The sequence below is a fragment of the Coregonus lavaretus genome, assembly GCF_964263955.1.
Source record: "Coregonus lavaretus genome assembly, chromosome: 26".
Classification (NCBI taxonomy): Eukaryota; Metazoa; Chordata; class Actinopteri; order Salmoniformes; family Salmonidae; genus Coregonus; species Coregonus lavaretus.
In genome coordinates, this window is record NC_140013.1 from 42,726,344 (window position 1) to 42,741,363 (window position 15,020).

Here is a 15,020-nt window from a genome sequence, read left to right on the forward strand (position 1 = left end):
AGATAGAGAGGGAGGAAACGGTAGACTGGAGAGATAGAGAGGGAGGAAACGGTAGACTGGAGAGATAGAGAGGGAGGAAACGGTAGACTGGAGAGATAGAGAGGGGGGAAACTGTAGACTGGAGAGATAGAGAGGGAGGAAACGGTAGACTGGAGAGATAGAGAGGGAGGAAACGGTAGACTGGAGAGATAGAGAGGGAGGAAACGGTAGACTGGAGAGATAGAGAGGGAGGAAACGGTAGACTGGAGAGATGGAGAGGGAGGAAACGGTAGACTGGAGAGATAGAGAGGGAGGAAACGGTAGACTGGAGAGATAGAGAGGGAGGAAACGGTAGACTGGAGAGATAGAGAGGGAGGAAACGGTAGACTGGAGAGATAGAGAGGGAGGAAACGGTAGACTGGAGAGATAGAGAGGGGGGAAACTGTAGACTGGAGAGATAGAGAGGGAGGAAACGGTAGACTGGAGAGATAGAGAGGGAGGAAACGGTAGACTGGAGAGATAGAGAGGGAGGAAACGGTAGACTGGAGAGATAGAGAGGGAGGAAACGGTAGACTGGAGAGATAGAGAGGGGGGAAACTGTAGACTGGAGAGATAGAGAGGGAGGAAACGGTAGACTGGAGAGATAGAGAGGGAGGAAACGGTAGACTGGAGAGATAGAGAGGGAGGAAACGGTAGACTGGAGAGATAGAGAGGGAGGAAACGGTAGACTGGAGAGATAGAGAGGGGGGAAACTGTAGACTGGAGAGATAGAGAGGGAGGAAACGGTAGACTGGAGAGATAGAGAGGGAGGAAACGGTAGACTGGAGAGATAGAGAGGGAGGAAACGGTAGACTGGAGAGATAGAGAGGGAGGAAACGGTAGACTGGAGAGATGGAGAGGGAGGAAACGGTAGACTGGAGAGATAGAGAGGGAGGAAACGGTAGACTGGAGAGATGGAGAGGGAGGAAACGGTAGACTGGAGAGATAGAGAGGGAGGAAACGGTAGACTGGAGAGATGGAGAGGGAGGAAACGGTAGACTGGAGAGATAGAGAGGGAGGAAACGGTAGACTGGAGAGATAGAGAGGGAGGAAACGGTAGACTGGAGAGATAGAGAGGGGGGGAAGGAGGGAGGAGGGCACAGTGAGATGTAAACAAACAGACGGACAGTTGCATGAAAGGAGGGATTGTGATAGAAGGATGTGGGTATTGAGCAACAAAATGGGTGTTGAATTGTACATTACCATGTTATCTTAAACACACAGTTAACACTTTTCTTAGTACAACCAAAAGAGGAGTGATAAATTGCTCTTTACAGTCAGAATAACATCATATCCACAGTAGGATATCTGCATCCCAAATTCCCTATATCAGGGATCATCGACTAGATTCAGCTGCGGGACGATGTTTTCTTGAGCGGATGGTCTGGGGGCCGGATGGTCTGGGGGCCGGATGGTCTGGGGGCCGGATGGTCTGGGGGCCGGATGGTCTGGGGGCCGGATGGTCTGGGGGCCGGAACCTAATTACATAACATTTGTAGACCGCAAATTGACCGCAAGAAGCCCAAACAGATATAACATTTAACTAAAGCGTAATCATTTCAAACCTTGCTTACATTTGTATATGATCACATAGACAGTATCTGTCTATTATGCGTGGGAAACAGATTTCCAAAATTAAAATCACTTGGAGCTGATTTGCTGGTGTTTTTACAGTTTTATGGGTAACAGTAAAAAAAAAAAAATAATAATAAAATAATAATTAAACATTTTTTGCCCCGCGGGCCACCAGTAAGGGAACCCTAACCTATATAGTTTACTAGGGCTCTGGTCTAAAGTAGTGCACTATGTAGGGAATAGGGTTCCATTCTCTGGTCTAAAGTAGTGCACTATAAAGGGAATAGGGTACCATTTGTGACGCAAACATAATATAATGTTAATTCATAACATTTTCGATAGCATGCTATATGGCTTTGGTAATGTTGCGACATTTGGTTTCAAGCTTTAATCATCTCTTTGGAGTCATCACTGAGGATGGAAGGGACACCGTTTCACTGAACAGAGTAGGATTTGGTTTAACATTGCTTTAAATGTGGAACAGCGCCACTGGTCGCCCCAGGCACGTTAAAGGTGAAACAGAGCCACTGGTCTCCCCAGGTTCATTAAAGGTGAAACAGCGCCACTGGTCTCCCCAGGTTGATTAAAGGTGAAACAGAGCCACTGGTCTCCCCAGGTTCATTAAAGGTGAAACAGTGCCACTGGTCGCCCCAGGTTCATTAAAGGTGAGATCCACCACTGGTCGCCCCAGGCACATTTCTATTGTTTTTGAAACGGGGCAGAAGAGCATCCTGCATTGCCGTAAAAAAAAAACACAAAAAAAACAGTACGTACTCTGCTGTTCGTGCAATGGTGTCTGAGGGGGAAAAAAATTGTGTTTATTGTTTGAAGTAACGTCTTTGTTATTGTAATATAGCAAACAGACGTGTCAGATTCCAGATTTGAAGCTTTTACTATTCATGCCAACCTGTTCTAACCTGTGCCAACCTGTGCCAACCTGTGCCAACCTGTGCCAACCTGTTCCAACCTGTTCCAACCTGTGCCAACCTGTTCCAACCTGTGCCAACCTGTTCCAACCTGTGCCAACCTGTTCCAACCTGTGCCAACCTGTGCCAACCTGTTCCAACCTGTGCCAACCTGTGCCAACCTGTTCCAACCTGTGCCAACCTGTGCCAACCTGTTTCAGGCTTTTCCATTGCACCACTAAATAAACATCTAGAGGAAATGGTATACATTTGACATTTGGTTGTGGGCGGCAGGTAGCTTAGTGGTTAAGAGCGTTGTGCCAGTAACCGGAAGGTCGCTGGTTCTAATCCCCAAGCCGACTAGGTGAAAAATCTGTCGATGTGCCCTTGAGCAAGGTACTCAACCCTAATTGCTCCTGTAAGTCGCTCTGGATAAGAGCGTCTGCTAAATGACGAAAATGTAAAAATGTAAAATGTTGTACATTTATTAGCTGTGTATTTTGACTGGTTTCAAGCTTTGAATAGAAAATTACATCTAAAGGTAGGTAGTTGAAGAGTAACAGGAATTTAGTTATCGTTTAGATCACGGTACATTTCTGGAACATGCCTGGATCTGTTTGTCTGTATCTACAGGATAGCCAATCAATAATCAAAGATAATCAACAATACACAACTGTCTGTTGTTCATCATGATGTCAGACGCACTTTCATGTCTGTGTTTATGTACCATTCAGAAAATTAACTTTGTAGTTACGGTTTAAAAAAGTGAAGTTACCCTTACAAGTGTATCAGCCTAGAGTCTCAAATGGCACCCTATTTCCTAGACAGGACACAGAGCCCTATAAAGGCCATAGTGCTCTGGTCAAAGTAATGCACTATGTAGGGAATAGGGTGTCATTTGGGACATAGTCTAGCTCTCTCTCTCTCTCTCTCTCTCTCTCTGTCTCTGTCTCTGTCTCTGTCTCTGTCTCTGTCTCTCTCTCTCTCTCTCTCTCTCTCTCTCTCTCTCTCTCTCTCTCTCTCTCTCTCTCTCTCTCTCTCTCTCTCTCTCTCTCTCTGTCTCTGTCTCTGTCTCTGTCTCTGTCTCTGTCTCTGTCTCTCTCGCTCTCGCTCTCGCTCTCGCTCTCGCTCTCGCTCTCGCTCTCGCTCTCGCTCTCGCTCTCGCTCTCGCTCTCTCTCTCTCTCTCTCTCAATTCAATTCAATTCAATTTAAGGGCTTTATTGGCATGGGAAACGTATGTTAACGTTGCCAAAGCAAGTGAAATAGATAATAAACAAAAGTGAAATAAACAATAAATATTAACAGTAAACATTACACTCAGAAAAGTTCCAAAGGAATGGAGACATTTCAAATGTCATATTATGTATATATACAGTGTTGTAACGATGTGCAAATAGTTAAAGTACAAAAGGGAAAATAAATATGGGTTGTATTTACAATGGTGTTTGTTCTTCACTGGTTGCCCTTTTCTTGTGGCAACAGGTCACAAATCTTGTTGCTGTGATGGCACACTGTGGTTTTTCACCCAGTAGATATGGGAGTTGTTTGTCTGACACGTGTGTGTGTGGGGGGGGGGGGGCTCCCACACTCTCCCTTTCTCTCTCCTTCTCTCTCTCTCTCTCTCTCCTTCTCTCTCTCTCTCTCATGCACACAGACCCCCCCCCCCCCCCCCCACACACACACACACACACACACACACACACACACACACACGTGGCAGACAAACAAGCAACCTGTGAATGTAGTGGAAAAGTGAGATATTCAGAGAGAGAGAGGAAAGAGGCAGGCCAATCCAAAAACACCCTCATGTTTTCCTGGACAGAGAGGTGGAGTGAGAGAGGAGGACGCCTGTCTGCTCTCCGACCAGTTTTAACAAGTGGAGCCTTAACCTGAATGAAAAGGACGGGTTGTGTATACTGGTTGTCAGTGTTGGCTGACTTTGGAGGAGGTGTTCTGTGGCCAGGTCCCTGGAGAGAACACAGGCCCGATCCAGAGCATCCACTAAGGCCAGAACGTAGTCCAGGACAACAGCACCCCTGCCGGACAGCTGGGATTTGGCAGCTCTCTGTTATTTGCTTGTGAAATTGTTAAGACTGCTTTCTCAGTTTTCTCAGAGAAATGTAAAAGCTTATCTAAGATTAGTACAGGGAGGGGTGGAAGATCATGGCATTAATCATCACCTGGATCATGGCATTAATCATCACCTGGATCATGGTATTAATCAGCACCTGGATCATGGTATTAATCAGCACCTGGATCATGGCATTAATCATCACCTGGATCATGGCATTAATCATCACCTGGATCATGGCATTAATCATCACCTGGATCATGGCATGAACTCTCCGACAGCGACAGATTATGTGAGCTGGACTTGAAGCACCACCTGGACTCAGCAAGCAGATACAGTGTCAGGGTTACAGTGTTTACGTGTGTGTGTGTGTGTCTGTGTGTGTGTGTGTGTCTGTGTGTGTGTCTGTGTGTCTGTGTGTGTGTCTGTGTGTCTGTGTGTGTGTCTGTGTGTGTGTCTGTGTGTGTGTCAGGGGTTACAGGGCCATGTGCTTCTTCTTCATGGTTCAGGATGAGATAATAATAATAATAATAATAATAATAATAATAATAATAATAGTGATAATATGAAGATAATAGGCGGCTTGGTCAGGTTGACCTTTACCAGGGTCAGCTGGATCATTCACTGCATGTGTGACTGGATAGCTTTAGGTTGTATGCTCATACATGTGATGTATGCGCGTCTGCTGTTTCTCTGTCTTTGTTGGCCTCGTACAGTAAACAACAAGCCGTGTCTGGAAAACGGAGGGAAGTCAGAGGTTCATTAATAGCTTGTATCTCGTTAACCTTCGACCCCTACACTGTCTCTGGAAAGATGACAAGAGCATGGCTGCATCTCAAATGGCACCCTACTTCCTATATACTGCACTACTGATGACCAGGGCCCGTAGGGGGACTTCCTATATACTGCACTACTGATGACCAGGGCCCGTAGGGGGACTTCCTATATATACTGCACTACTGATGACCAGGGCCCGTAGGGGGACTTCCTATATACTGCACTACTGATGACCAGGGCCCGTAGGGGGACACTGGTGTCTACTTCCTATATACTGCACTACTGATGACCAGGGCCCGTAGGGGGACACTGGTGTCTACTTCCTATATACTGCACTACTGATGACCAGGGCCCGTAGGGGGACACTGGTGTCTACTTCCTATATACTGCACTACTGATGACCAGGGCCCGTAGGGGGACACTGGTGTTAGTAGTCGAACGCTCATCATTGATTCCTTTTCCAGCCATGTCCTGAACTAATGTTATTGTAGTAAAACTAGTGTAGTTATGTTACAATTGCCTTGGGACAATGTAGTTGGGAAGGAACAGATCTCCTCCGACCTCAAAGCTCAGGGGTTACATCCTGACCAGTGATTCAGACCATGTTGAGGGCTCCGGGGCTCGTTCCCAGGCCTTGGGCCCCTAAAATAGAGCTTCTCTCTGGGCTAACCCTTCTCTCTGGCCTGTTCTGCTCTCCCCTGCCGGGACAGGAAGTCGTTTCCCACACTCTTTTCTCCTCTGTTCTCTTCTGTTCTTCGCCAGAGCTCAGCTAAGTATCAGCTGACTGACACAAAGTCATTCTATTGGTTGTCTTACAGAAATAACCTATTACAAGGTTCTCTCTCTGAATGGCGTGTGTGTGTGGACTATTACCCAATTCTGTTCCTGTGCTTTTATCAGAACCTCTCAGCTCTGCGTCAGTCCAATCAGAACAACTAACTGAATGTTGAATAAAACAGTTTCTCATTATTTTTATTTTTTTTGAACTATAGAGGATGTTTGTTTTCCACACACAGGAAAGAGTTAAACAATCAGGGGCGACAAAATAAAGGTTGAGGCTGGGTGTTCCCCAGTGAGTTGGATTTCTCAGGGATGAAGAAAGCGTCAGGCTCAGGAAAGGAAATTAAAGGAGTGGGTTGTGGATCAGACCCAGAAAGGGAGGCACTGAGTGGCATTGAAGTCGAAAGTTTACATACACTTAGGTTGGAGTCATTAAAACTCGTTTTTCAACCACTCCACAAATTTATTTTTAAACAAACTATAGTTTTGGCAAGTCGGCTAGGACATCTACTTTGTGCATGACACAAGTAATTTTTCCAACAATTGTTTACGGACAGATTATTTCACTTATAATTCACTGTATCACAATTCCAGTGGGTCAGAAGTTTACATACACTAAGTTGACTGTGCCTTTAAACAGCTTGGAAAATTCCAGAAAATGATGTCATGGCTTTAGAAGCTTCTGATAGGCTAATTGACATCATTTGAGTCATTTGGAGGTGTACCTGTGGATGTATTTCAAGGCCTACCTTCAAACTCAGTGCCTCTTTGCTTGACATCATGGGAAAATCAAAAGAAATCAGCCAAGACCTCAGAAAAATAATTGCAGACCTCCACAAGTCTGGTTCATCCTTGGGAGCAATTTCCAAACGCCTGAAGGTACCACGTTCATCTGTACACACAATAGTACGCAAGTATAAACACCATGGGACCACGCAGCCGTCATACCGCTCAGGAAGGAGACGCGTTCTGTCTCCTAGAGATGAACGTACTTTGGTGCGAATCAATCCCAGAACAACAGCAAAGGACCTTGTGAAGATACTGGAGGAAACAACAGGTACAAAAGTATCTATATCCACAGTAAAACGAGTCCTATATCGACATAACCTGAAAGGCTGCTCAGCAAGGAAGAAGCCACTGCTCCAAAACTGCCATTAAAAAGCCAGACTACGGTTTGCAACTGCACATGGGGACAAAGATCGTACTTTTCGGAGAAATGTCCTCTGGTCTGATGAAACAAAAATAGAACTGTTTGGCCATAATGACCATCGTTAAGTTTGGAGGAAAAAGGGGAAAGCTTGCAAGCCGAAGAACACCATCCCAACCGTGAAGCACGGGGGTGGCAGCATCATGCTGTGGGGGTGCTTTGCTGCAGGAGGGACTGGTGTACTTCACAAAATAGATGGCATCATGAGGAAGGAGAATTATGTGGATATATTGAAGCAACATCTCAAGACATCAGTCAGAAGTTAAAGCTTGGTTGCAAATGGATCTTCCAAATGGACAATGACCCCAAGCATACTTCCAAAGTTGTGGCAAAATGGCTTAAGGACAACAAAGTCAAGGTATTGGAGTGGCCATCACAAAGCCCTGACCTCAATCCTATAGAAAATGTGTGGGCAGAACTGAAAAAGCGTGTGTGAGCAAGGAGGCCTACAAACCTGACTCAGTTACACCAGCTCTGTCAGGAGGAATGGGCCAAAATTCACCCAACTTATTGTGGGAAACTTGTGGAAAGCTACCCAAAACGTTTGACCCAAGTTAAACAATTTAAAGGCAATGCTATCAAATACTAATTGAGTGTATGTAAACTTCTGACCCACTGGGGATGTGATGAAATAAATAAAAGCTGAAATAAATCATTCTCTCTACTATTATTCTGACATTTCACATTCTTAAAATAAAGTGGTGATCCTAACTGACCTAAGACAGGGAATTTTTACTAGGATTAAATGTCATTAATTGTGAAAAACTGAGTTTAAATGTATTTGGCTAAGGTGTATGTTAACTTCCGACTTCAACTGTATGTGCACACACATGTACGAGCACACACACACACACTCTGGGTCCAGGCAGTCAGTCCATGATGGCGTAATACAACTGGGTGGAGGGAGAGAGGTGGGTGATGTCATTCTGAGAGAGGGAGGGGGGAGAGAGAGAGCAGGGAGGGGGGATAGAGAGAGAGAGCGAGGAGGGGTGAGAGAGAGAGAGCGAGGAGGGGGGAGAGAGAGAGAGCGAGGAGGGAGGAGAGAGAGATGGAGGAGGAGGGGGGAGAGAGAGAGAGCAGGGAGGGGGGATAGAGAGAGAGAGCGAGGAGGGGAGAGAGAGAGAGAGAGAGCGAGGAGGGAGGAGAGAGAGAGAGATGGAGGAGGGGTGAGAGAGAGAGGGAGAGAGGGAGGAGGGGAGAGAGAAGAAAAATAAATGTGATTAAAATGGAATGTTGTGTATATCTCAGACTGTTGTTAAGAATGTGGTGGGAGATATGTGTTTCCATGAACAGAATAAAAATGGACTAGAGAGAGAGAGCGAAAGAGAGAGCTCAAGGCCGTTCTCCAACAGGCTGGCAGGCAGAGAGAGGTCAACGCCGATGATCTTGCAGTCTCACCATGACGGGTTTTTAACTACCTGCCCTGGGGCTACAGATGAAAGTTCACCTTTTGGTTGAATATAGAACCCTATCCACTAAAGGTTATAAAAGACAGGCAGCTAGACTATGAGCAACAATGCTACATAGGCCAGAAGAGAGAGAGCCAGAAGAGCTTGATTCTGGTACGAGGTTTTAAAAGCAGAACTATGAAGTATATGTACACACACACATGACATAGGCTTCCAGATCCCATCCATCAAAGCCCACAGACAACCGCTTAAGAAAGAGAGACACATGACGACTTCACTAACACAGGCGACAAAACAGACAAGAGTATGGGAGAAGAAGAGAAATAGAAAGAAGAGAGAAACGGAGAGCGAAACAGAAACACAGAAACAGAGAGAGAGAGAGAGAGAGAAATAGAAAGTAGAGCTGTATACCTCGACTTGAGACATGAATAGTGTCATAATCACTATGAATATGTCAGAATATTCGAACAATTCACATTCCTTTCATGCTACAAACAACTTGGCCAGTCCAAAAGTCACCAAAGTATGCTGAGCTTGTGCTTGTCATATCAGTTATGGGAACTGGGAATCTAAACGGACAACACTAGTATTGTGTTTTGAAGATGTAGACTACGTCCCAAATGGCACCCTAATACCTACATAGTGTACAACTTTTTTTTTCAAAAGTAGTGCACTATATGGGAATAGGGTGCCATTTGGGACGCATTCATATATGCTGTGGTACATTCAAGCCTCTCCACGCATTAGGTCACCAAAAGAAACCACCTTATCACTCCCCTGCTGCACAGATATCAGGAATGACCTAATAGCCATCAGAGGAGAACAGAGAGAAAAACATTGAGGAGTCAGACCCAGAAATCAGCATGGGAATAGTGGGAGTTGACAGCCTGGAGGGGAGGGGAGAGAGAGCGGGGGGGGGAGAGAGAGGGATGCAGAGAGGGAGAGAGAAAGAGAGAGAGAGAGGCCAACACAACCAGTGATAAGACTGAAGGCCAGATCAAGACCCTCATGTCATGTCCCAGGCAGCAGCAATATGAATGTAGTGTGATGTTGGCCAGCTGTTTCTGGGATGCCGTCTCTCTCTTCCTGTGGACAGATAGAACCACAATCACAGCTCTGTTTTCAGGGAGAGAACAAATGTTCCAATCCAAAAGTACTACGACTTTGGACCCCCTTCTCCTCAACGGAGGGCACTTTGTCCAGAGTACTTTCCTTGGGTCATGGCAATGTAATGTAATGACTGTGTTTCTGTGTTGCTGAACCTATGACCTTTTTTGTGTTTTCAGAAGGATTCTCCAGTCAAGCCGTCGGTGGTCGAGCTGGCTGGGAGGTTCAAAGGTCACGTCATACCGACGCCCACTGCACATGACGAGGTGAAGTTTCTAAATAGCATCTCATTCTAGTTCTGTGGTAAAGTCGCCATGTCTCCTCCGCCTCCCATGTTGATGGTTAACTCACTGGTTGGTCCTAATAGAGGGATAGACTAGTGTTGCATTTGGTATACCCAAACTTGCTTTACTTTCTGTATTTTTTTATCAAATTGTGTCTCACGTCGTCTCACTGATTGAGAGCGGATCAGGTCCGTCTACCAGCGCAGCCGAGGTCCCCTGATAGCGTGAGAGCTCCGTGCCTGCTCCGCTTACTCACTGCCGGCTCCGCTTACTCACTGCTGGCTCCGCTTACTCACTGCTGGCTCCGCTTACTCACTGCCTGCTCCGCTTACTCACTGCTGGCTCCGCTTACTCACTGCCTGCTCCGCTTACTCACTGCTGGCTCCGCTTACTCACTGCCTGCTCCGCTTACTCACTGCCTGCTCCGCTTACTCACTGCTGGCTCCGCTTACTCACTGCCTGCTCCGCTTACTCACTGCCGGCTCCGCTTACTCACTGCTGGCTCCGCTTACTCACTGCCTGCTCCGCTTACTCACTGCCGGCTCCGCTTACTCACTGCTGGCTCCGCTTACTCACTGCCGGCTCCGCTTACTCACTGCCTGCTCCGCTTACTCACTGCCGGCTCCGCTTACTCACTGCCGGCTCCGCTTACTCACTGCCGGCTCCGCTTACTCACTGCTGGCTCCGCTTACTCACTGCTGGCTCCGCTTACTCACTGCCGGCTCCGCTTACTCACTGCTGGCTCCGCTTACTCACTGCCTGCTCCGCTTACTCACTGCCTGCTCCGCTTACTCACTGCTGGCTCCGCTTACTCACTGCCTGCTCCGCTTACTCACTGCCGGCTCCGCTTACTCACTGCTGGCTCCGCTTACTCACTGCTGGCTCCGCTTACTCACTGCTGGCTCCGCTTACTCACTGCCTGCTCCGCTTACTCACTGCCTGCTCCGCTTACTCACTGCTGGCTCCGCTTACTCACTGCCTGCTCCGCTTACTCACTGCCTGCTCCGCTTACTCACTGCTGGCTCCGCTTACTCACTGCCTGCTCCGCTTACTCACTGCCGGCTCCGCTTACTCACTGCTGGCTCCGCTTACTCACTGCCGGCTCCGCTTACTCACTGCCTGCTCCGCTTACTCACTGCCGGCTCCGCTTACTCACTGCCGGCTCCGCTTACTCACTGCCGGCTCCGCTTACTCACTGCTGGCTCCGCTTACTCACTGCTGGCTCCGCTTACTCACTGCCGGCTCCGCTTACTCACTGCCGGCTCCGCTTACTCACTGCCGGCTCCGCTTACTCACTGCCTGCTCCGCTTACTCACTGCCTGCTCCGCTTACTCACTGCCTGCTCCGCTTACTCACTGCTGGCTCCGCTTACTCACTGCTGGCTCCGCTTACTCACTGCCGGCTCCGCTTACTCACTGCCTGCTCCGCTTACTCACTGCCTGCTCCGCTTACTCACTGCCTGCTCCGCTTACTCACTGCCTGCTCCGCTTACTCACTGCCTGCTCCGCTTACTCACTGCCTGCTCCGCTTACTCACTGCCTGCTCCGCTTACTCACTGCTGGCTCCGCTTACTCACTGCCTGCTCCGCTTACTCACTGCCGGCTCCGCTTACTCACTGCCGGCTCCGCTTACTCACTGCTGGCTCCAGTCTGTCCTGAGGAACCACTGCACTCACTGGGAGTCTGGTCTGCATCATGTTAACTCCCCACTCACTGGGAGTCTGGTCTGCATCATGTTGGCTCCCCACTCACTGGGAGTCTGGTCCGCATCATGTTATCTCCTCACTCACTGGGAGTCTGGTCCGCATCATGTTGGCTCCCCACTCACTGGGAGTCTGGTCTCCATCATGTTGGCTCCTCACTCACTGGGAGTCTGGTCCGCATCATGTTGGCTCCCCACTCACTGGGAGTCTGGTCCGCATCATGTTAACTCCCCACTCACTGGGAGTCTGGTCTGCATCATGTTAACTCCCCACTCACTGGGAGTCTGGTCCGCATCATGTTGGCTCCCCACTCACTGGGAGTCTGGTCCGCATCATGTTAACTCCTCACTCACTGGGAGTCTGGTCTGCATCATGTTGGCTCCCCACTCACTGGGAGTCTGGTCCGCATCATGTTATCTCCCCACTCACTGGGAGTCTGGTCCGCATCATGTTGGCTCCCCACTCACTGGGAGTCTGGTCCGCATCATGTTAACTCCTCACTCACTGGGAGTCTGGTCTGCATCATGTTGGCTCCCCACTCACTGGGAGTCTGGTCCGCATCATGTTATCTCCTCACTCACTGGGAGTCTGGTCTGCATCACGTTATCTCCCCACTCACTGGGAGTCTGGTCCGCATCATGTTAGCTCCCCACTCACTGGGAGTCTGGTCCGCATCATGTTGGCTCCCCACTCACTGGGAGTCTGGTCCGCATCATGTTGGCTCCCCACTCACTGGGAGTCTGGTCCGCATCATGTTGGCTCCCCACTCACTGGGAGTCTGGTCCGCATCATGTTGGCTCCCCACTCACTGGGAGTCTGGTCCGCATCATGTTGGCTCCCCACTCACTGGGAGTCTGGTCTGCATCATGTTGGCTCCCCACTCACTGGGAGTCTGGTCTGCATCATGTTATCTCCTCACTCACTGGGAGTCTGGTCTGCATCACGTTGGCTCCCCACTCATGCTGCACAGAAGTTAACACACTTGAATAGTGCAACATGGCATGTAGAAATGTTGCAACTGTTAATTTCTGTACGCTAGAACACTTTACAATGCAAGAACAAAAGATAGCAGTAGCTTCCAGCTTTGTAGGCTAACTTTCCTTGCCAGCTTACGGCTTAAGCTAACATCAGTTCACCACCCTAGTACTTTGTATGTGATAATATGCAAACCATAACGCAAAGTATGCTGATTTCAAAGCTGCTGATTGCCACCAAAAACGATACAGTCATTGCCAAAAACGTTATTAATTCACAACCACCGAATTGCCTCAGTCACATCTCTCTTTAAGAGACAGCGTACACTTTTATAAAAAAAAGTTGTTGATCAGTACAGTAAATTTAAGTCCCAAATGGAAAGGAAACAGATTTGTTTTTCATCTGTAGCCCCATGAAATCAGCCCACACAAGCTCAATAACTCAATGCATGCACACACTCCTATTGAATATGCGTCCACCTGTATTTTGTATAAGCCTAGGCTACATCTTGATTTACCCAGTTTATCAATAGAGATTTACCATTCAAATAAATTATTACCAATAATGTTGTGTAGTTAGATTGGTCAGATTGATTGTATAATTGATTAATTAATGCTTACATGGCTGTCTCTGAAGAATTGTCATCAAACATTTCAAATGTAATGATATTGAACTCAAAAGATTTGTCTGGATCAAGTGCCATTCTATGACTTTGGCTAATGCACCTTCTCTTTTTCCTGTGGTATTGTTTTAGTATGGAGTATTGTGATGATGGTATGGAGTATTGTGATGGTATGGAGTATTGTGATACTAATCCTGGTATCGTGACAACACTAGTATAGAAGTTACCAATGCCTGTATTTATATCTGAATACCTGTATCTGAATGCCTGTATTTATATCGGAATACCTGAAGTTGTATCTGAATACCTGTATTTATATCGGAATACCTGAAGTTGTATCTGAATACCTGTATTTATATCTGAATACCTGAAGTTGTATCTGAATACCTGAAGTTGTATCTGAATACCTGTATTTATATCTGAATACCTGAAGTTGTATCTGAATACCTGAAGTTGTATCTGAATACCTGAAGTTGTATCTGAATACCTGAAGTTGTATCTGAATACCTGAAGTTGTATCTGAATACCTGAAGTTGTATCTGAATACCTGTAGTTGTATCTGAATACCTGTATTTGTATGTGATTAACTATTCTCTCATTGTGTTGCAGAGGAAGCCTGTCAGACGGAGACCTCCTCCGTGCTCCCTGCAGCTTCACAACATGAAACATGACCATGGGGAACTGGAGGTAGAAGTCATTATGTTTCTGTTTTAGAAAATGCTGATTTGGCTACGAGGAAATTCCCCTCTTAGTAAATGTCCAGTCTTTTAAACCAAGGCCGGAAATGACCTTTAAAATGTCAAGCGCGCCTGATTGATGTTTTGGTCTGTTAGTTGTCCTCTTTCTGGGGATTGCGTTCAAGTGGTCTGTCTCAGTCACTATCTTGGTCTTATAGTGACAACCGTCTCTGTTAACTCTTTGGTGTCTGTCGTGTCCATAGAAACCCAGCATCGTCTCTCCACAACCCCCCAAAGTCAAGCTGAAGACTTCCAAGAGCTCCCCCCTCATCGAGAAGCTGCAGGTCAGTGTATCCCTGTCTGTGTGTTGCTGTCCAAGTCTTGGCCTAGCTGCTCTCAGATCTGACAATGATATAGTTTGAGAAGTTGACTGAAAGATCTGGTGCCAGGCAAGGGCAGAAAGCTTTTGTTTGCACTTTCAAATCACTCCTACAGAATTGTTTTTCAATGTGCCTCAAAACAAAGTGAAACCTTTTAGTAGATGTTGTAGCAGGAAACAACCTCAGAAAACAACCTCTGTCTGACACAGAGGCCAGTAGAAGTTATGTAGAGATCTCTGTCTGACACAGAGGCCAGTAGAGGTGCTGTAGAGATCTCTGTCTGACACAGAGGCCAGTAGAATTGCTTGATAAACATAAAAACCCACAGAAGAAAAATAATTTTCTGTGTCCCTCATTTCTGCTTAATTTGTATAAAACGGATACTGTTTATTTCCCTGTAGAAAGCAAGAATAATACCATCTTAATAGATGGGTTGGTTGTTTCGCAACAAAACCGAAGCGTGTGCAAATATGGGGCAAAACAGACAGGGTTGGCTTAGATTTTTTGACAACATGTAAAACTATATTTTG

General features: G+C 47.0%; 1 protein-coding gene across 1 annotated transcript in view; it reads left to right on the plus strand.

Moving 5' to 3' along the window:
* Positions 1-15,020, plus strand: part of LOC311101875 (capZ-interacting protein) — a 64,967-nt gene that overhangs the window by 24,320 nt on the left and 25,627 nt on the right. Inside the window, exons 2-4 of the mRNA XM_084143107.1 lie at positions 10,030-10,116; positions 14,043-14,120; positions 14,374-14,454. Of these exons, the coding sequence (XP_083999233.1) occupies positions 10,030-10,116; positions 14,043-14,120; positions 14,374-14,454 (246 nt within the window). The remainder of the gene's footprint in view (positions 1-10,029; positions 10,117-14,042; positions 14,121-14,373; positions 14,455-15,020) is intronic.